The following is a 21,986-nucleotide window of genomic DNA, read 5'->3' as shown; positions in this document are numbered from 1 at the left end:
GCATGAAACGCACCTGATGTGCATGAACCAAATCCCCTGAGCAGTGAACTTTTGAGTCTACCCAGTGCCACCTTAAAGCTGAGCACCTGAATGCCACCAGAAGATGTGGTGCTGCCCCCCAGCACCAGGTCACACTGTCCCTCCGCCACTGCTCCCTTTGTTGGTTTGCAATCAGCTGACAGCAAAGCTGTTTGCCTGATGTCAGACCTTAATAATTCTTAATGAAAGAGATGTCTGCCGGGAATAAAAAAAAAATAAAATCTTTCATGAGTCACAGGAAACCAGTGCTGGCTGGCATTGCTTTCCCAGGAGTCTGAGTCAGCCCAGGCACCAGCCCTTGGCGCTCCTCTCTAACACAAGGAGCAAATGTGTTCCTGGTGCTGCTGGGCCATGGAGGATGGGCAGAGCCCTGGTGGGGGCACCTGCATTTGGTTTGCCTGCAGTTCAATATAGCCGGGGCTTTGCTGACCCAGGTGCATCCCGCAGGGTAAGGGGGAGCTCAGTTTTGCTGCCTCCATCTCCTGCAGTGCTCAGCAGCAAGTAACACAAGTTACTTCACATCAGCATGGCGAAACACCACCTCCCTCCTCACCCAAATCACCAGACACAAAGAGTCAGCAACAAAGCTCTTAATTTTTATTAAAATAAAGTGTAACTTTTCCATTTCCCTTGCTTCATTCCTGTAAGGAATGGCTTAATATGAGAGTTTGCTAATGTAGGATTGGTTTTACAACATATGCTGAGGCAAAAAAAAACCCCAAACAACAGACCAGACAAATCCCATCTTCAGTATATCAGGTTTTGTTCCCTTCCTGGTGGGTGGAGAATATGGATGGTGACACTGCATAGCTTTAGTACAAATAGGAGTGTAGGTAGAAGAGACTGTTTGGTTCTATCTCCCTCCTTTCCCTGATCACATCCCACCTGTAGGAGCACTGAAAGACCCACACAACATCCTGACTTGGAACAGCTACACAGCTCCTCCAGGGCTGGGGCTGGTAAGCTCATGCATGGGGCTGGCATCAATAAGCAAACATGCAGATGCCACCATATGATTAATTTTCCCTTTCAATTAACTTAAATCCTTTGAGAATCAGGAAGGAGAGCCAGAACACTTGTTCTAATGACAGGATTGTCTTTTTCTTAGTAGGAGGGCAAAACCAAAAGGCTACTCTTAATGCAGAGCACAGCTGCTGCACTGCAGCTCAGGCCAGAGCCCACTGAAGGTGTCTCACTGGCCTCACTGGGTTTGTACTACTCCCCTACTCCTGTTTGCACGTGACTGCACTCAGTGCAGCCACCACCACCGAGGAAGGCCATGCAGAGCTGGGAGTCACTGCTGGTTTAACATCACCCTGCCCTTCTTGAGTTACATGTAGTTCAGATTGGTTCAGTTGCCCGTTAAAACACATTTCTTGATACGTGAGAGATGGAAATAGTTAACAGAAAGTGGAGAAACACAATTTGTAATGGTATTTTTTATATTCGACTGTTAGCAAAGGAAAAATATCCAAGTTAACATTCAGTACCGTAGTCAGGAAGATTTTTTTGTATGTGTATTTCTGTCATGGGACTAAGATATAAAGCTTCGGGTGGTAAATATGCATCTCTACTAAATAATGCAAACTGTGCTCACACACAATCCAGAGCTGGCAGCTCAGGCTGCGCTGCCTCATCTGCAGAAGACAAAAGCAAGTCCCTGGTAAAGCTGAAGGGATACTTCTGCCATTCTCTTGCCCTCGCTCCTTGGCTTGTCCGAGGTTTGTGTTCCTTGGTGGTGCTGCCAAAACACGTGCTGTGAGGCATTGCAGCACGAGGAGCCCCTTGCCCAGCCCCTCGCACTGGGAGTGCCACTGAGCAGGGTAGGGAGGAGGTGGCACGCTGGTTGCTCTGCCATATGGCACCTGGCACAGGCTGTGCTTCACATTACATTCTGCTGGCTGGCTATGTTCAATGGCTGCTCCTTGGGCATACCCAAAAATACTCAGTAGAAAAGCCCTAAGAAAAGCAATGGAGCAGAGCTGTACTTGGTAGAATTTCTAGGGGTACTTTTCAGAGGTCCCTTAAGATCAGAAGTTGGTCTTTAGAGAAACCTTGTGTGTGTCTGCCCCTCATTTATGCAGTTCGTGACATTCTTCTTGCAGAACTGACCTCCCTTGTCCACTGCTTCTTGTGCTGCTAACATATGCCCTCAGCTTTTCAGGGTCAAGGATTTCTCTTGGCTTACTGGTCCACCAATGGCAGATCCTCCTGCTCACCAGCACTTGGTGGGAATGTGGCACTGAGCTCCCTTGTACTGTCACCACCTGGGAGCTCAGAGTTCTCTTTCCGCTGGTGCACCTGCCTGCTGGCTATTTGCTGTTGGTGCTCCTTCAGCTCACTGTAGGAACGGGAAAAGGTATGAAAGATGGACGTGACCGGGAAAGCCATCAGCAAAATCCCACTCAAGATACTGCTCAGGGCTACCACCTGTCCAGGGATGCTACGAGGCACCATGTCCCCATAGCCAACAGTTGTCATGGAGATCACAGCCCACCAGTAACTGGTGGGGACGCTGGTGAACTCTTGCTTGGCTCCCAGTTCGCTCTCAGCCAAGTACACCAGCGGTGAGAAGAGGGCCATGGCAACACAGAGGAAGAGCAGGAGCAGCCCGAACTCACGGGTGCAGCGGCGCACAGTGAGCCCCAGTGTCTGCAGCCCCAGTGAGTGCCGCGCCAGCCGCATCACATACAGGATGCGCAGCGCCCGCAGGAAGCGCAGCACCAGCCCCACACGCTCCAGGTACTTGTTCCCAGCTCCTCCGCCAGGCTTGCTGCTGTTTTTTGTGGAAACCACATCCACAATGAGAGAGATGTAGAAAGGCAGAATGGCCAGGATGTCGATGATGTTGAGCGGGGTTTTTAGGAAAGCACACTTGTTTTCTGCCTGGATAGATCGCAGCAGGAACTCAAAGGAAAACCATGCCACACACACCGTCTCCAGCACAAAGATGTCATAGCACTTTTGTGAGCATTCACCCTGGGGAGGAGTGGGAAACACATAAAAGAGGGAAGAAACAGATTTAGCCAGGGAGTGAAACAAAGAGAGAGTCAGTTCTTAAAGGAAAGCACCACGTGAAATTGATACGAATTTTGATGTACATGGTACAAAGCGTGTACCATGGCTGCTGAGAGGTACTAAAACCAGAGGCTACATGTTTGACTACAGGACAGGTCAAAAATGCAATGAAGTGTCCCAAAGCTGCCAAGAACTTGGTGTGATCTTATCAGCTGTTGGCCAGAGAGCCTACTGCTAAAAGGCCAGTGGCTCACAGTTAATTTCTAACCAAGACTTTAACACCTTTCGAAAAGGATTTATGCAGGATTCATGGATTGTAATAAATGTGTGATCCTTTCTTCCCTTCCTGATCAATAATAAATTGCTTACTAATGGCTCATAAACACCTACATCATTTTAAGTGATATGCTTGGAGTTATCTATAATCTACTATTCACTAAATATAGTACATATCTTATATTCCAGTGAACATTTATTAACACACTACCCCTACAGTCAAAAGCTTATATAAAGTACTGAGAAATATAGGCATTTCTAAAAGAAAAAATACCACAGGATAGAGTGGGGTATGGAGAGATAAGTGTTTTTAGTTACTGCACCTGTAACAACTAGTGACCACGATGCCTTCCCCAAGCTTTCTTCCCCTGCTCTTCCTTGCAGGCTCACTTGGTGGCAAATAAAGAGAGCTCTAGCTCTTTAGTTACGATGCTTGTAAACAAGTCAGCCTCTGTACACTGGAAAGGCAATAAACAATAATGCTGGTGATGTCCACTTCTCAGTTGTTAATACTGTGGCAATTCTCTGCTACATCACTCTAGCTGAATAGTAACTTCTCTAAATAAACAGATTTTGATGTGGACAGTTATAGGGCTAGTGCTGTTTCCCCTGTAAATGCTTGTAAAATAGTGTGAATGCTCTGGGGTCTTTGTGTGGAAGGCAAGTGCATACTTATTTAAGGGAAGGGTATATTTATCCAGTTTGAACAGTTTGTGTAGCAGTTTGTTGTAAGGAGTCCATCCATGCTAGTGGGGTGTGTGACTCCCACTGGATGCAACAGGTCCCAATGCCCAACCTTGTTTTACTTGCCTGCGCCAAATTATAGCAATAAAACATCAGTTGAGAATGGCAAGGCTGTATCAAGCTGGTCCCCATTTCACCACTGGAGAAGCTGAGAACCTGGCACATCTATTAACATTTCTGCCCACATACTCCGCCACAGGAGTCTTTTGCTCCAGAGAGCCAAGGAAATTTTTAATGCACAGCACCACATCCTAACTTCATCCCTCTTGAAGTGTGTATGCAAAGGTTTTTTCCCTGGTTGGAAAGAAAGCAGTAAAAGACTGATGAGGCTTTTGTATTCTTCACTAACTGCAGCCTTCCCCCAAATGTGGAGGGACTGGATATATTTCAAGGGCTGTTGCACTGCCAACAGAGAGCAGTGCCATCACATTGAAGGCAAAGCCTCGGGTTACCTCAATATGATTACCAAAATGCAGAGGCACCTTGCATATCTTACACTTAAGAAGAGATTGAAACAATAACTAAAGAGATGTCAACAAGAAAAACATGTGAAAATGAATCCCCAGAGCCAGCATTTATGGTCCTTGTAGTAACCACAATAAAAAATTGTAATGCCTTGTGTTTATGGATTTTTGTTTTTTATTCCACTTTCAATTGGCACATGATGTACCTCCCACTGCTTCCCAGGGGGTCATGCTGCTATGGAGAGAAAATTACTTGTCCCATTGAACTTACTGTCAAGATTTTAAGCATATTGCAGCGAGGAATGATAATATTATGTTACCAATATAGTAGCTCTGATAGCCTGTCTTTAAATTCCAAATTTTGATATGTGTGAACACAAGAAGGAGATTTATTTATATCTGCCTCACCAAACTAATTTGGTCATAAGTAAGTATTTTTGTCACAATCATAATACATAGGATATGAGATTTTGTTTCTGGGAGCTTTCCTCCTATCACAGCATAATTATGCTGTCAGGCTCTCCTATCAAATACAGAATCAAGATGCTGTCACAGCACAGCACAAATCTGGCTCCGTGAGCCAGAGACAAAGCTCACAAAGTCAGTGGAAGGACTCTGCCTATAGCACTGTAACTTCTCTCCTTATTACACAGAAATCAGCCCTCAGACAAATATTTTCCCAGAGCTCTGCTGCCTGGGAATCTCTCAAGAGGATATGCTTGATCTCACACCTAAGGGCAATGGCTGGAGGTGATTCGAAGCTCTTCATCCTATCCTTGCAGGTGCTCAAGAGGATCAGGTTGAGGTGTTAGGATGACAACCCAGGAAAGAATAGCTATGGCTTGAGCAAAGCAACAGCAAGGACGAGAAAAATATCCAAATGTACAAATTTGCTTTCTCGGACAGAGGCACCATTACTTGAACCACCATCTATGGAAACTCGGATACACCTTGCCTTAAGAGCCCTATTTGGCAGGCAATGTTCTGGATTCTGATGTACATCTATAGGCTTTTCATGCCATTAAAAGTTTTAGAAAAGTCAATTAAGTCTACGGAGAATTTAGTCTTAAAATAAACCCACAAAGTCACTAAGGTGATTAATAGCTAATTTGGCACCTAATTCCCCCAGCACTTTCTATTAGCTGCATATGGAAAGAAGACTCTCCAAAGTGCTTCTGTGTGTGAGTTTTGGTGTAGGAGAAAACCGGAGTGAAGGTTGTTCCTCACTAATGGGCTACCGGGAAAGATGACTTTGTGGAAGACTTTGTTTGCTCTCCTGCACTCTGACATGCTTATCCTGTCTAGGTTCACAGACCTAAAGCATTGCTATTCATGTCTTCCATCTTCCTGCAGAACTACATCCCAAACACAAGTGTGGGAGCAGCCTGACAGCCGCTGTTCAGCCAAGCTCAAGAAGCTTGATGGAATTTGGAGCTTGGATAATCCAATGCTGCAGAACCAAGATAATGAGGAGCTAAAATTTCCTACATCCAGAGCTGATGCTGGGCCCTGGCTTTTTTCTACTCTTCCCACTCTCCACAACTGACATATAATATGAAAGTCGAAATGTTTACTTTCAGTACAGTGGAGTGATAATATTCTACTACACAGACGTCACTTCAACAGGATGAAACAATCCCCCCTTCCAGCTAATGCATAGTTATCTCCAGCAACTTGCTCAGTATCCTTATTAACCTAACACAATCTGAACAAGCCAGGCTCTAGTCAAAGGCTGTCCTAAGAATAAGAGAGTCTGAAACATGCTTTTAGAAAACAGATCTGTCTATCAATCAAACTGCCAGAGGTCTCTTTTTTCCACTAATTAAATGTCTTCCTATCCCTTGGACTATGTTTCAATATTATCTAGGTGTGACCTATTATCATCCTCATGTCATCAAAAACAGCAACGCAAAATTGTATTTCATGCTCTTTGCACTTAATTTCTTTCAGTTGCAGCTGCTTTTCCTTGCTGGTTTTTCTCCTGCTTGACTAGAGCACTGGTTAAGACAGAAATATAAAAGCAATGTTTTGCTTTCTAAAATTTCTAACTATGTGTTCCAGACCAACTGGTTGCTGTAATTCTGCTTGGGCTTTTGAGGTTTTTACATTCAAGAAAACAAAGCAAAAATTCTCAGAAAGGCACACACACTGATGGGGGGAAAAAAAAAAAAATCAAATCAGGAATTAATCAGCCATTGGAACACAAGAAAAACAAGTCCTAACAGAATAGGGCATCCTGCCCAAAACAGGTCTTAATCAAATCTGTATGTTTTGAAAAAAGATCAAGCTATACCAGCTTGTGGCCATAAACATGTCCATTAACAACTACACACTGCTTTTTACTTTTTATAAGCAAAACAGCTCTCCCTCATTCAAAATAATGGAATTTCTTCACCCTGTAATCTAATGGATACATTTTTATCACTACTTTTCCATATTTAGATTGATGAAATTGAGCTGCAGGGAAAACAGCTGTTCTTCACAAAGTGTGTATATTTATTCATCTGTGTACATTTGTTTCTTTCAAACCATGAGTAGTTTGTCTTTGTTTTTTTCCTGCAGAAATTTCTTGAGTATGGGAAATTATCTGCAGTTGCACAGGATTTGATGTCTATATACTAATGTCAACACAGGGCACAGGGAAAGAAAGTAAGAAAGGCATCAGTGAGTAATTCTGTGCAAATTAAAGTGAGTCTCCTTCATTAGGATTTATACAAATTTGCTGTCAAGAAGCCAACCACAGCATCTTTCTTCTGGAGAAACATTTTCTTTGCCAAAAGTTCATTTGGCAAGAGGAAAATTACAAAAACAAAAAATGTGTCACTGGAGTTCAAATACATCTGTATTCATTGTTCTGTCTAAAAGTTACAGACAACTTTCAGAAACATTTTGGTTTGGCTTGCAGGGTCCATTTCACTAGTACTGAACCTCAGAAAAATTCTCCACTGTGTGTTGTGTGACTTCTTGGCCCTGCCTTTGTCCTCTGGTCTCCTGAGAATACATTGTGACTCTTACTTAGGTTCTTGCAGGCTTTGACACCTTCTTCTAATCCTGCTGCATTAGAAGATATCTGTGAAAAATGCCAATCACTTGTTTTAAAATTTTAAAGGTTTAATAGTAATGAAATTGTTATAAGAATAGTAATAGAATTAGAGTAATAAAAAATTGAACAATTAGGGTTAGGACAATACGAGACAATAAAAACAAAGTAACAGACATCTGGGTGCCTTCCCGAGCAAAAAAGCTCCGAAGAAGGATGCCCATTAACAAAGGATTATCTCTTAAAAGCAATAGCCTGTTGAATGTTCATACATTTCATACATGATGCATAAATTCCATTCAAAGAATTCTCCCTGGGTAGTGTCATTTTCTTCATGGTGTCTTCAGGGCTGAGAGAGGCAGGAGAAGTTGGTCTCTTCTGATAAGGAAGTAATAAATTCTTTTTCTCTGAAAGATTTACTTTTTCCTGTGGCTGGTATATAGAAACTACATTTTAACTACAAAACTACATTTACCATACTGTCAAAATATTAATACAACATTACTAATCAATACAACATAATACATATAATAAATATCTTGCATAGAGCCATATAATATGCATTTTTCAAAATATCAAAAATCAGATCACCTCTAACTGTCCCAGTTCTTGTGTTGCTTCCCATGCACTGTTTTGTGAAGTCAGCAGCTCCACAGAACTTTGAAGGAAGAAGTTTCAATGCTGCCCACTTTGACCCTATAGCAAGATTTCCCTTACTGTCAAATCTATGTTAATAAAAAAAGAAATCCCACCATGAGAGGCATTGCATACAAAAGTACTTTAAAAAAAGCTTGAAAACCGTGACATTTCTAAAATTATATTTTTGTTCATGTCCACTTGAGCCTTTTCGGCCACATATTTCAAGAGTTACTCTGTGCACATCAGATCAAACTCTTTTTTAACAACAATGTGGAACTTGAAATCCTGATGCAACTGAAATGTCGGCATCAGAGACCTGCAGACAAAGAGACCTGCAGCCCTGAGGCTGCTGACAGGTCTGCCTACAGTCCCCAGTCCAGAGGCTTAGGGTGTTCCCCTCGGATTTGGGTGGGAAGCTGAGCTGCTTGTTTCAATGAACATCTGCAGGGTGACTCAGAGGACAGACACTCCTCCCCTACTAATTATCCAACACTTGGAACCTTTGCTGGGCTTCAGAACGACCCAGCCCCTACTCCTATGAGAGCAGGGTGGAAGCTTACATCTGGCTCTGTCCCAGTGGGTGGGAGCACCTGGAGCACTGGGTGCTGGGTCATTTGCCCTCTCCTGTCATTGTGAAATGAAGACGCCTTCCCTGAGAAAAATTCCAGCAAGAGAGAAACATGCCTCACCAACAAAACTCAAAGGTATTGCTCATGCTGGCACTTTCTGATGAAAGGCAATTTTCTGATGAAAAGTGATTTTCTGGTGAAAGCATCCAGATAATTTTCACAGCAGGGATGAGTGCATGACTCCTGCGATGTGACCTACCTTGGAAGGGCAGTATCCCACCCTGTCCTGGAGCACAGGCAGCTGCCCTCACTCCTACCACACACAGACAGGGTGATTGTAACTCAGTCCTTCTGCCATTAACGCTGGGTCAGGCTGAACTTGCAGTCAGCCTGCTCTGAATATTTCCTTGTGCTCCTGAACAAAGATGATTCAGATAACTGCACAGCCTGTCCTCAAAGCTGGATGGCTATGAAGTCAAAGTAACAGTTTCTGCTTTTAAAGTCACCAAAGGAGCATAAAAGAGTCCTCTGCTTCTTGCTATCCACACTTTGATCCGTAACTCGAGCTTAGTTCGTGCTTCATCTTCAGCCCAGCTGCCAGCAAAGGTAAACCTGTGCCTTCTGAGGGGAGGGTTGCTGCTAACTTTGTGCAGCCCTCTTATGGACACAAGATAGCTCTTGTACAACTTGTCTTTGTTGAGAAGAAAGGGCAAGGAGGTGGGCAGGAGCTACATTGGCTCACCCCTCTGGATTTCCCTTGATCCTGAGACAGAACAGCCCCAAATCACCACTTCTCAAAACCCCTCAGCCTGTTGTTTTTATCTTGCCAGTGAAGCTGCAATTAAACGTGAACACCAACAGGAACAAGGGAGATGCCTAAAGATTATGGCAGCTGCTAGAAGGTAACTGCAGGGTGTGCTAAAATACCCAGCCAAAGTCTAATCAGCTTGTGGAATTGCATGCTGTGCTGTTCACTGGCAGTCATGCAGCCAAGGCTTACTGTGATCCCTGCATGTGCCTTTAATTTGTCTCAAATTACTCCTCTGACCCTTAACTGTGGAGCCACGTGGCTATGTTCATAGAAATCTGGGAAAAGGGGCTGGGAGCCAATGAGACAGAAGAGAAGACCATGTGAGAACTTTACCAATGACTACCCTCGCAGACTAAAGAGACAGGAGACAGGGATGGCACTCCTGATCCAGGAGGATGAAGAGGGAACCAGTTGTGTTTCCTTGAGTTACTCTGCCCAATTAATAAGCAGCTGCTGCTTTGGGCCATCTCAGCCCCGAACTGTACAACCAAAATTAGACACTGTAATTAGGCCTCCGGCTCCTAAGCCATATAAATACTGAACTTTGAGACCTGTTTAACTGACACCTTTTTCCCTGGAAATGCTACAGATGTCTTAACAGCTGACTGGATGGATTTGGCATATACATCTGAATTTTGAAGAAAGACACAGACATGAGGGATTCAATCACCTACCTACTAGGCAAGACTTACTGATCCTAGGGCTTTCTTCCATTTCCCTGCCCCCTTCACGTGCTGTTCCTGACACATGCAGATATATTATTTGGTCTGCCATCCTGCCTCTTTTTGCCCCAGTAGAGTTGGTTATTGAGAAGAAAGGAAAGCAGATTAAGTACTACTACAGATGCGCAAAAGGCCCTTTCATTAATACCTTCTCCTGAACTAGCTCTCCTCATGCCTTGTGCCCTTTTTTAGCACACACTTCTCCAAAAGCAACAGTATTTGTTAGAGGGAAAAAAATGCTATCTGGCTCTACTGTATGGAAAGCAACCAAAACCTAAAATCAGCAAGAAGCAGGAAACACAGAAAGAATAAAACAGACCATGAAATATCTATGAAACAGAACTTGCCTGATTTTCAGATGCCTATCAGGAACAAGCACCTCATCCAGAGAGGCTGGGGGAAGTGTCAATACATCCAGTGTCTTAAAGCTCCTTAGACTCTGTGACCATGGCTAGGAGCAGCTTAAGGAAACGGTGTGAGCTCCAGCAGCCAGCTGCTCCTATCTCCCACTCTGATCACGCCACACACCAGGAGTGAGGGAATATACTATAACATAAGGAGGAGCGATATACCCTGGGTGACATTTTCTGCAGATGTGGTCCAGAAGTTGCTGGGAAGGGCAACACCATCAGCTGAATAACTGCAACTGGCAGGGGAGGTAGGAGGGTGAAGGAAAGGGACCTTATATGCTCAGTCTGTCCTGGCTACGGGCAAAGGGAACCTGTTGCTAATTGACAGGAAAGTGCTGGCCAGAGAAGAAATAGCTACACCAGCTTTCACAACCTGGACTCTAGAAGACACATGAGGTTCCAAAAAAGACCCCCTGCAAGAACAGGGAAGACTAGAGACCTTTAGGATGAAGTTTCTCAGTTTTGAGGGTTGGTGGTATGATGTAGTTCCCATGAGGAACTACACTTCAGAGGATCCCCGCAAGTCCTACCTGCCCATAAGGTTTGGCTGGCAAAGGAAATGATCTCATGGTGCTCCTGGAGTTGGCCCTTGGGGTCTGAGGTCCCCACCTGGCTGGTCCACAGCTTTTGTCTGTGCGTGAGTGTAAGACATAACCAGGCTGTTACTAATATTTAGAGAATTACAACCTATATGTACAAGAATACATTTACTGCCATTTGCTTGAACCAATACTTTGAATCAAAATACTGCTTTTGTACCTGGGGTCTGCTTTGGCAATTTTACAACCATTCCTTGCCATTGGGAAACTGTCTGAAGATGAACAGCTGCACAGGAAGACACAGGTCCAGGAAAACAAGGTATTGTATTTGAAACTCCTCAACTCCCATGGCATTCAAGGCAGGATTTCACACACCACAGTTCATATGGCTTGCTTGTCCTTGCCCTGCAGCTGACCCCTCTGTAGGAAACACCTGTGGGTGACACAGAGGTCCAGGTTTGCCTATAATTCCTGCACAGCCCGCTGTGCTTGGACCAGGCACAACCTGCCCAGCCTGGCCTCAGGGACAGCTCAGCACAGAGGATTTGTTTATCAGTCACTGCCACTGTCAGGCAGGAAGGCAGGAAAAAGAATGATGATTTCACCAAGCCAAGGTGTCCTCCAAAGAACAGATTCAATTTGGAAACACCAGTGTTCTTAGTACTTAAAATTACCTTGGAATTTTCTATTTCCATATTTCCAGAATATTTTTCATGGGTTTGTCCCACTTTTTTGCTGAAATTTAAAGTAAAAATCCCCAAGAGAATAACAAAGCACCAGGAGTGTCTTTGCTGACAAGTGTCCCCTTCTTTCCCTGCTTTAGCATGAATAGAAATCTTCCTCCTCAGCCCCCTCTCTTTTCTAGCTCTGAGAGAGGCATTGGAGCCTTGGAAGTTTACAATGCTTTTTTTAAAAAAATCCAGTTTCTAAGCAAAATGCTTGATCCTGAGCTTTCATGTGAAAGAAGCCCAGTTACACTGCAAGTTAGCAAATCTGATTTCTGAAGAATTTTATTTTCTACCCTAGTGCTCTGAAAATAAGACAGACTCAGTTGTGACTTGGAAAAGCTTTAGCAATGGCATTTGGCACTTGCAGCACACCTGGTCCTCGCAGACAGGGCCGGATTGAAGAAATAAAGGTGAGGGCTATCTCCCTTAAACCAAACCAATATAAAACTGCAGAATCAGAGCAGGGCTGAGTTCTCACCAAGGGCACTTGGGTTCAGTTTGAACAGTTTCCCCAGGGAGTGGGAACACCTGCACAGCCCTCCAAAAGAACCAGCCCAGGAGTGACAGGGCTATGTAACAAAGCAGTGGCATTCCCAACACTTTCACACTTACCTAATACATGGGAAAAGATGATGTGGTGGCAGCAGGCTGTGCTCACAGATATCCACAGATATCTGCCTAGAACTGTGGTCTTCCTAAACCCAGCAGCCTCTTTGCATCTTCTCCTCAATCTTGTCTCACACTAAAAAAAAATCTCAGCCTTGTTCTTCCTCTTTCTCTCACTTACTAATTATATTAAAAGATAACAGATTCTTAATAGCATTTCAAAGTGCATTTCCCTCTTATTTACCTCATTTTCTCCCTTCTTTCAATAATTTTTTGAAGCTCTTCTCCTGCCTCCCACTCACTGCTAGTCCTGTTTTACTGACCAATATTAATTTTACTGGTTCCTGCAACCCTGTAACTTGATATAAGATCTGGAGGTGTCTGTTTTTCCCTTGGAGGAAAGGAGGACAGAGTCAAGCTTACTGTTTTCCTTTTACATTTTTTTCCAAATCTGTATCTCTTCCCCCTCAGTCTCCCTTTATTCTCTTATCTGAGAGTAAGGGAAGGATTTGCATGTGTTGCCTGTGGGAAGATTTGCCTCCCTGCTGGTAGCAGTTCAGGCACAGCTGGCAGAGAGATCCCGCAGTACCCTTGCACTGAAATGCTCTAAGCTGTGATAGATTTTTACGAGGTGGATGTGACCACAGTGAAACTACACGTTTTCATATTCTCTTTTTGCTCAAGGCAACAGTAAAAACAGTGCTTTCTGTGACAGCAGTGCAGCATACAAGAGCTCACCTTAAAACACCCAGCATTTCTACTGTGTATGAAGGCAATGAGCTGCAGACTGGGAGAAAATCTCTGCAGCATTTGCTCAAAGACAGTCACTGCAGGGACTTTTTGGGAAGAGTGCTGCAATTTCTCTTGTCATCATGTCTACCCAGTGTACCAGGTACCAAGTTCCCAGCATAGCTCAGGATGTACTGGATGGCTGGGACCTTCACGCTATTCTCTGTATTTCCTATTTGAATCCAGGCTTAGGAAATAAGATGGGGCAGAGGGAAAGGGATTGTTTGTGTATGTGTGACTTATGAAAAGGTGAGGGTAGAGTGAGTGAATGGCCAGAGGGGTGGGCTGGCACATGTCCTGGTGAACAGCCAGGTCAGGCTGTGGCTAAGCCCCACCAGTAGCATGTCCCAGCCCCTGTGGCACCCCCTACAAACACAGTCAGTGCTGGACAAGAGACCTCCATTAGGATGCTGCCTTCATGGGACCAGATTCATGCCACGTCACTCTCCAGAGAGCTTCCAGGATTCCAAGCTTCTTCTGGCTGCTCTTGCCTTTAATCAGAATTATGAACTGCCACTGCTCATTTCCTCTTACTGATGCCTTCAGATCGAAATATTCACGAGGGCCAAGGAAGTGCCAGACAGTGAGAAGATTTACAGCATCCTTGCTGGCACCTCCTGCACCAGCAAGTCAGGGACAGGATGGCAATGGCTCACTGCCCTGGAAGGGCAGAAGAAGCTCTTGAGCTGATCCCCTGTGGAGCAGAGGATCTTGCCAAGTGGCTCATGAATCATATGCATGGCTTCAGCAGAGCTGAGTTGTAATGTTTAGAAGGACTGACAGACTGTACTTAAAAACTCTGTGAGATGCATGCAAGCATGTCTAGATAAACGGTTTCCATTGTTAATTACCCACATGATAACACACTTTAATTCAGAGTGTGAGTTTATCCAGCCACAGCTTTCAGTTATTTCAGTTCACTATTGCCCACAGATGTTCTCTTATTATGATTCCCATTGCATTAAAAGCACTCCTAGTGACTCACTATAAAGCAGAAGTTTCAGATTTTAAACCATTTTTAAAACTTTTTTTTTTTCCAATTTGCCTGCCAAATGGATATCAATCCGGACACAGTATCTCAAGCCTCATTTGATGTCTTGTGTTGGTTTTCAGCTATTATGAGATCTAAGAGAATTTTTTTAAACAATAAGGAAGCTGATTTTTGAAAAAATGCCTTTTTATTAAGGAAGAATTTTGTGTGGCACTAATTCAAATCTCTTACAGAAGTACCTACATCAGAAGTTACTTTCTTCTGAAAACTTTATAACCACAAAATTTATATTTAATTTGATTAATGAGTGGTGTTCTACACAGACTAGATCAAAATGTGACTGTAATCAGTACCATGTTTTTGATGTTTTTACTTAGAACTAATACCATGCTTACTGTTAGAAAACCCAACAGCTTCATAGTTTTCTCCTGGTCCTTTCTCAAACCTTTGTTTAAAAACTTTTGCAAAAAAATCTTATAACATTTTTTTCCCATCTGTATACCACTCAATTTGTCTTGAATATAAATGCCTCCATGGGCAAACTGCAAAAATCCCCAGTTTCAAAAACTTTTATATTTCATCTCCATTGCCACTCTTTAGGCAACAAAAATGTAAGCATTTATAATGTTGAATGATTTAACACAATTCTAAGTGCCATACACATGAATCAGCTCATTACCTCAAGCCTATCTATATGATGCATAGCAAATATAAATCTGCCTGCTTTCTTTCATTCCAAACCTCCAGAATTGCTAGCAACATATCCTGGAGCTCTGAAATGAAAATTCCAAATTCTATTTTCATTTCAAATAAATGAAAGAGTTTTCTCTTTCAGAACACTGGGACAGTACTCAATAAGCTCACAGCACCCAAGCTCTCCTGCAAAAGGCAGTGGAGCAAACTATGGAATACAGGAGCTGTGCTGTACCCCCAGGATATTAGGCTGTGATGAGTAGATGTAGTAATTTTACAAACGTGTCTGAAGGCCAAGTGACTATTATTGTAATATTGCTTCAGAGACTCCCTGGATGATTTACCCGGAAGTTTGGAGAATGAACCCACTGGTGGGGATAGATACTTAGGGTGGTGAAATCAGAGAGCTATTAAAAGAAATTAAACATGGACCATGTTTTTCTGGGTGAGCCCCACTGCACCAAATGTAAACCAGTTAACAATGTGACAAAGTTACCAATGCTTTTAGGAAATAGTTTTAGCTGTTTAATGATTTATCACTAATGTTACATTGCAGCATATTTATATAATATTTAAAAGGAGACCTAAGCTTGCTATTTATTAATGAGAAGATATCCTGCAGAGTGAAAGAGTTCATTGGCACAGAATAAAGTTATTAACAAGTCAAAAGTAATTTTATCTTAGTCAGCTCTTGCCTTCTTCCCAAGCAACACAGAGAAACACTCTCCATTTTTTTACTTCTAAGCCTAAAACACTGCAGAGAATCTCAGGTGGTTCCCAAAGTCTATATTGTAACCGACTGTCCTCAAAATCTTCTAGAGCAGCTCCTTGATCCATAAGGATTTATTTCTCTCTTTACTTGGGAAAAGCAACCCAATAGCAGGCGCTGCTGTGAGACCCACAGCTGGGAGGAGCCAGGCATGGAGAGCTCAAGTAATGACTTTGCTGAGAGGAGGAATTTCGAGCAGAAGGTCAGCAGGCTCACTAAGGGACTGTGCAAACCTGTCACACAGTGCTGTGTCCCCACCCCCAATCTATGGGCAATTCTTGGAGAAAGAAAATACAACAATCCTCCTAACCCTCCTGATACCATGGAGGATGATTTTCTTACCAGGACCATGGTTTCTTTATCTGCTCTTGAAGCAGCTGCCATGATGGAACAGCTAGGTACATCTGTAAAGTTTAGATAGCTTCAATGAAACAGGAAGGCTGGATTTTTTTTTTTTTTTTTTTTTTTTTTTTTTTTAATCCAAGGATGGGACAACTGCAGAGAGTTTATTTTATTTTATTTTTTATTATTATTTTTTTTTTTTTCCCCAAGAAGAGCAAGCAAGCCAAGGAGAAGAAATGGTGAGAACTCTCCAAATGTAGTCATGACTAAATACAGCCTGTTGTTATCCAGCACTCTGTCCACACAACCAATGGCAAAAACAACCAATCATTCCTTCAAACATTTTCTATTCATGAGCAGTTTCAGGCAGCCTTGCAAAGGGAAGAACTGTCTTGTAAAAGAGTTGGCGAAGCTGGCACATGGCAGGCTATTTGACCAGGGGTTTTGCAGGCAGCAGGGTCCTGGGCAGTGGCTGGCAGAGCTGGTGCAGGGGACAGTGAGCTGTGCAGCAGTGATGCTGGGGACTCCCAGTATCCAATGTGTCTCCTCAGTGTGTGAGTACAGCAATCCTGAACTCAGCAAAATAAACTGATACTGAGATATGTTCCATATAACAGATGGATTTGGACAGCCAGGAAAGGAGGGATTTAGATTCAGATCGACAAAGCAAAAACAAATAAAAGCATTTTTTTACATTCGGGACTGATTTTTCAGATGGCTCACAGACAGTTCTCAGGAAAATGATTGAAGGATGTGATCACCACTTCTTGATATTTGCAAAGAACATTTTGCCATTGGTCTCACACTTACAAATCCCACAGGAGTCAGATAAAAGATGCACACCACTCAGAAAGCCCCACACAACTTGACATTTAAGGTTTAGATGGAGCAGTGAAGAGGTTCTCAGCTCCATGATTTCAACGCTGCCTGTGTGACACACAGAGGCAACATCACTTACCAAAACCAAACCTCGCCACTTCCTGTTGTGTTCCTCTGAGGAATGGTTTTTCCCCTCAGAATCCCCCTGAAGCCTGTACTATGTAGTTTAACCCTTTTTCCCTATCATACCTACTCCTGACCCTATTGGCTCAGAGCCAGTATCTTTCCTTGGCCCTAAACTAGATAAACCCCTGTTTTTTCTTGGTTCTCTCTCTCTCTTCTCAGCCTCCAGGAACATCACATTGAGAATAAAGCTTGGACAGAAGCCTGGGGGGTGAGAGCCACTCTTTTGAAATCTTTATTCTGTCTCTCTGGAAATATATTTCCCTAAAACCCCTGAATAACTGAGCTGGCGAGAGCTGGGGGCGTGGCTAGAGGGAAGTATATTTTCAACTTCCCACTGCTTTCAGACAAACCTGAGCTGTCTGAAAGACAACTTGCCTAGCAAATGTCTCTGGCCATCAGAAAGGAGTTGGGAGACCACGCTAGCATGACTCAGACTTGAGAACTCTGCAGTTAACTCGTCAGTTTGGATTCAGCATGAACTAAGTTGGTCTCACTTGCAAAAATAATTTCCTTGCCTAGAAACATTATCTTGCAGGTGAGGCATGAGGAAGGTGCCCATGTACCTGAACAGCAGGTAGATGTAGCTTTTATTTCTTATATTATGATGGCCATAGACATTGTGCTTAAGACACTCTATCCCAAAGAATTCACAATCTAAATGCAGGCCGACACAGAACAGGTGATGGAACTACATGAGGACAATTGAGAGCTTCAACAAGAAAGCAAACATTTGCTTATTGCTGATAACTGAGAGTAAAGGGTGCTCTCAAAGCTTGTAATTGGGAGTGTGTGTTACCATTTTGATTCAAGTACTGTGTGAAGAGAAAACCTACTTTGGCTTATGAAAGGAAAAAACAAAACAACTTACTTTTAGTTAAAATAGAGTTCTGCAGTACTCTGAGTCCTACATCCCTTTAAGCAAGGACATGTGAATGTAAAACTGAATATGAATCTCATGTGCCTAAAGGAACTTCCTTGTGCACGAAATAGAAAAGGCAGGCGACCATTTGTCACGGGTTAGTACAGTTTGGTTTTTTAGTTATAGAGAAATGTAGAATGATTCTCCATGTCAGGACCTGAGAATTGCTTTATAAAGGACAGGGACCTATCAGAGGGTTAGTTAAAATATTAGCATCTGTTTTGACCACTGAAAATTGTTGGCTACGACTCGGGAAGTACCATATAAAACCCCTTGATTTCCTGTAGGTGGGCCTTTTTCTTTTTCCTTTAGCCAGAGAGAAGCAAGTAACATCGAGTTAGGCCTACTGTTTCCCCCCTTTTTTGGGGGGTGCTGGCCTGAAGCCTGGCAGCATTCTAACAGCTCCCGGGTGAGGCGTAGAAGAAGAAAAGGTTGCTGCTTTACAACAACTACTTTTTCCAAACTTTCCTAAAGCAGGGAGAGATCTCTACTGAGCCCCTAATAAAAGCTATAAGCACCATTTAAGCTAAAGCAACCCCAGTTTACACCAAGAAGTAAGCCAAAAAGCATTTATGATCCTACCTAGGTTTTTTGTGATTCCAGACTGCCCAGGTGCTCTAATCTCTAATGTTTCTATGTGAGTTCTTCCTCCCTCACCAGCGCAGCCTTAAATAGCTAATATCACAAGCTACCTCAAGAAAAAAGAAACTCTAAGCAGATTTAACCTTTTCCTGGCAACATAAAACTTCCAGAGCTTAGCCCTTCTCTAAGAAAAAAAAAATAAAAAAAAGACAAAGTAAACATAAAAAAGAAACAGCATGAAGTCAGTAGAGCAAAAATAAAAAAGACTATTGGAACAAAAGGTTAAAGTATTAGTTGTTCCATTCTTATTTAAGCCATAAAAATAAACTCTATATTTAGATTATTCCTTTAAATCATAGGAAAGATATGCATTTAAAGAAATGGTTGTTTAGATTTGTGTGTGGATTTAAGCAAAAGTGTTTGCAATAGACTAAGTAATACTTATGCTATAAGATGCTTAAACAGAAATAAAGATAAGAAGCCCTCTACGCTAGTAAAAAAATAAGAAAATACCTCTGTACTTTGAAATAAAGAATCCTTTGCCTTTAGTTATTCATCTTTAAAAGCTGACACCCCAATATGCAAAAGTCTAAGACCCATAACCCATAAGCAGCTTAAGAACCTGCTAATGGGAGAAGCCACAAAAGCAAGTTTCCTCAGGCAGCTGTTTTGGTAACAATTAAAAAACCCACAAGAAAACTGTTCTAAGTTGTCAGTAAAATCCATAACTCTAAAAGAGACTCTTCTCCTAAAAAATTGATAAAAAACTATTGTCAGATGGTAAAACTGACTAAAAATTACCATTTTTGTCTCTTTATGTTGTTTTATAAGAAAGTTAATGGTTTGTAAGAAGAAAGAAAAGTATTTTTAGAGTTTCATTCTGTTTTGTTTTAGTTTTTTTCCCAACTTTCTTTTTCCATTCTTTTAATGTGTATTAATAAAACTATTTGTTCATTTTTAAAGTTGAGCCTGCTTTGTTTTTCTCCTAGTCTCTCTCTCACAAATAAAAGTAAGTACTAAGACCAAAATTTAGTGAAGGTGAAACCACTACATCATTGCTACTGAGTCATTTGGTCTTTCCCTGGCCTCCAGCCAGCTGTGGCCTGAGGGGTCTGGAGAAGACACAAAATGCAAATTAGCAATATAGGGTACAAGTACAGTATATCAATTCAGGTGCCAAAACTGGTAATAATGTTACAGCTTATGATTTTTGTATTTCAACAGCAGAGCTGAGAATGGTATTTTCAGATGATCCCTGGGGAAATTAGTTAGTCCAATTCCCCAAGAATCTTTTTATAAAAAGTCATCCTCAGTGCCTATACGTTATAAATAGTTTTCTGTAACACCAGCAGGGAGATTTTTTTCTTTAATACATGTTTTTTGTTGACTGTGCTGTAATTTCTGGAACAGTTTATTCCACAATGAAAGTAAAACATGAGCTGCAATTTTATTAATTCTTTCATTCATGAAAACAAACCATCTATGCATCACATGTGGCTTTAAGTTAAAATTAAGGTCTCAGTATCACATGCAGAACAACAACTAAACAGCCAGAGGAGAGATAAAGTTGTAAAAATGATGTCTGCAGTAATTCCAGTCTCAAGCAGAGTGCCATCTTAGGATAGGAAGCACCACTGGACTTCGTCCAGCTTGTCTGTATTTCTCTTGCACTGAGTAGCCCTGCACTGGACACCCTGCTCCAGGTGTGGCCTCCCAGTGCTGAGCTGAGGGGAAGCATTTCCTCCCTTGATGTGCTGGCAGCAGTTTGCCTGATGCAGCCCAGGATACCAATACCTTTCTTTGCAGCCAGGCCACGGTGCTGACTTATGGTCAGGTAAGTCCAGATCCTTTTCTGCCAATCTCCTTTCCATCTGGATGAGCCCTAACAGGTACTGCTGTCTGGGGTTGTTCCTCACCATGAATGCAGGACTCTGCATTTCTCCCTGCTGAGGTCCACAGGCTTCCTGAGCCCATTTCTCCAGCCTGTCAATGCCATTCAGGGTGGCAGCACAACTGTTGGGCCTATCAGTCACTTGTCCAAAGTTTGTGCCATCAGCAAAGTCGCTGCAGGTGCACTCTGCTTCACCCTCTAGGCCACTAATAAAGAGGTCTAACAGGACTGGACCCAGTATAGAGCCCCAGGGCACACTGTTAGTTACTGGCCTTTAACTAGACTCTGCGTCACTGACCACTATGCTCAGGGCATGGCCCTTCAGACAGTTTTCAGTCAACTTCACTGTCTGCTCATCCAGCCTCTTACAGAAGAGTTTGTCCAGGAAAAGCTATTGAGAATCATTATATAAGACTATCTTAACCTTGTCTGAGATTACTTTTGTGTGACCTCTGTGAAATGAAACCTTTTGTCACAAGATTGTTTAAAATGCACATTTACAATTTACCTATTCCCCATCCTCAACACTATGGAAGTTGAAGCACAGTGTGTAAATTGAGCTTAGAAGGTTAAATAATTTTGGCTTCTTTACAAGCTATTATTAACTTCATTATTTATAAGTCTCTTTGTTGTAATGTTCTTCAGCTGAAGGTTATTGAACTGTAACTTCCTATCGCAGCATCTTTAATCAGGCTAGCTTTTCCCAACATGTTATATGAAGCATGGTGAAGAACAAACTCTCTGACCTGCTTCTCCTGTTTTGCACTGTGCTGCTACAAATGACTGGGCTCAGGGGTCTCAGGCCTATAAATGCTTTTTTGAATCAGGACAGAACGTTTGATATTATTCTCTAAGTTCCACCTTCTCTTCTGTGATGACAAAGGCTGCTGTCTAACAAAAAAGAGAAGATTCATCTTCAGATATAAATGGCTGATATTTCTGTTTTCAGCAAGAAAAAAATGAAGAGTTTAGTATGATAACCATCTGGCTTTCAGCTGAATCTCCCTGAATGTCTTTTGGTTGTTTAGCTCTCAGTGTGTGTTTAAAACTTTTGCTATAATGTATCTCCGACTGGTTTAGGACTTCTCTGATGTTAGAGCTGCTTCCTTTGTCATACCTGCCATTTGTTTAGAGAGGTGAGAAGTCCACATAAAGGTAGCATACGCCTAAAATGCCCTGAGGATACTCTGTGTCTCTGGCTATTTTTATGTCTTGGAGATTACTTTTGTGGCGGTCTTGAAAGAGCGTGGTGCCTGAGGGCTCCTGCTATGATTTTGTCTCAGCAGATTTTGCCTTTAGAGGAGACTTTTCGCCACTAAATCTAAACCTTGCATTGAAATCTCCCGTTCTGAAAATTTTGGAATAAAAAGTTTATCACTGTTTTGATACTTTTCATGGAA

General features: G+C 42.5%; 1 protein-coding gene across 2 annotated transcripts in view; it reads right to left on the bottom strand.

Moving 5' to 3' along the window:
- Nucleotides 1-623: 623 nt before the first annotated feature.
- Nucleotides 624-21,986, bottom strand: part of KCNG2 (potassium voltage-gated channel modifier subfamily G member 2) — a 62,246-nt gene continuing 40,883 nt past the window's right edge. For both annotated transcript variants that reach the window (XM_040068831.2, XM_040068821.1), the window contains exon 3: nt 624-3,018. In XM_040068831.2, coding sequence (XP_039924765.1) covers nt 2,224-3,018 — 795 coding nt within the window. In that variant the 3' untranslated portion in view covers nt 624-2,223. The remainder of the gene's footprint in view (nt 3,019-21,986) is intronic.

This window comes from Hirundo rustica, chromosome 1 (assembly GCF_015227805.2).
Source record: "Hirundo rustica isolate bHirRus1 chromosome 1, bHirRus1.pri.v3, whole genome shotgun sequence".
In the NCBI taxonomy this organism is placed as follows: Eukaryota; Metazoa; Chordata; class Aves; order Passeriformes; family Hirundinidae; genus Hirundo; species Hirundo rustica.
This window is presented reverse-complemented; position numbering and strand designations above follow the sequence as displayed.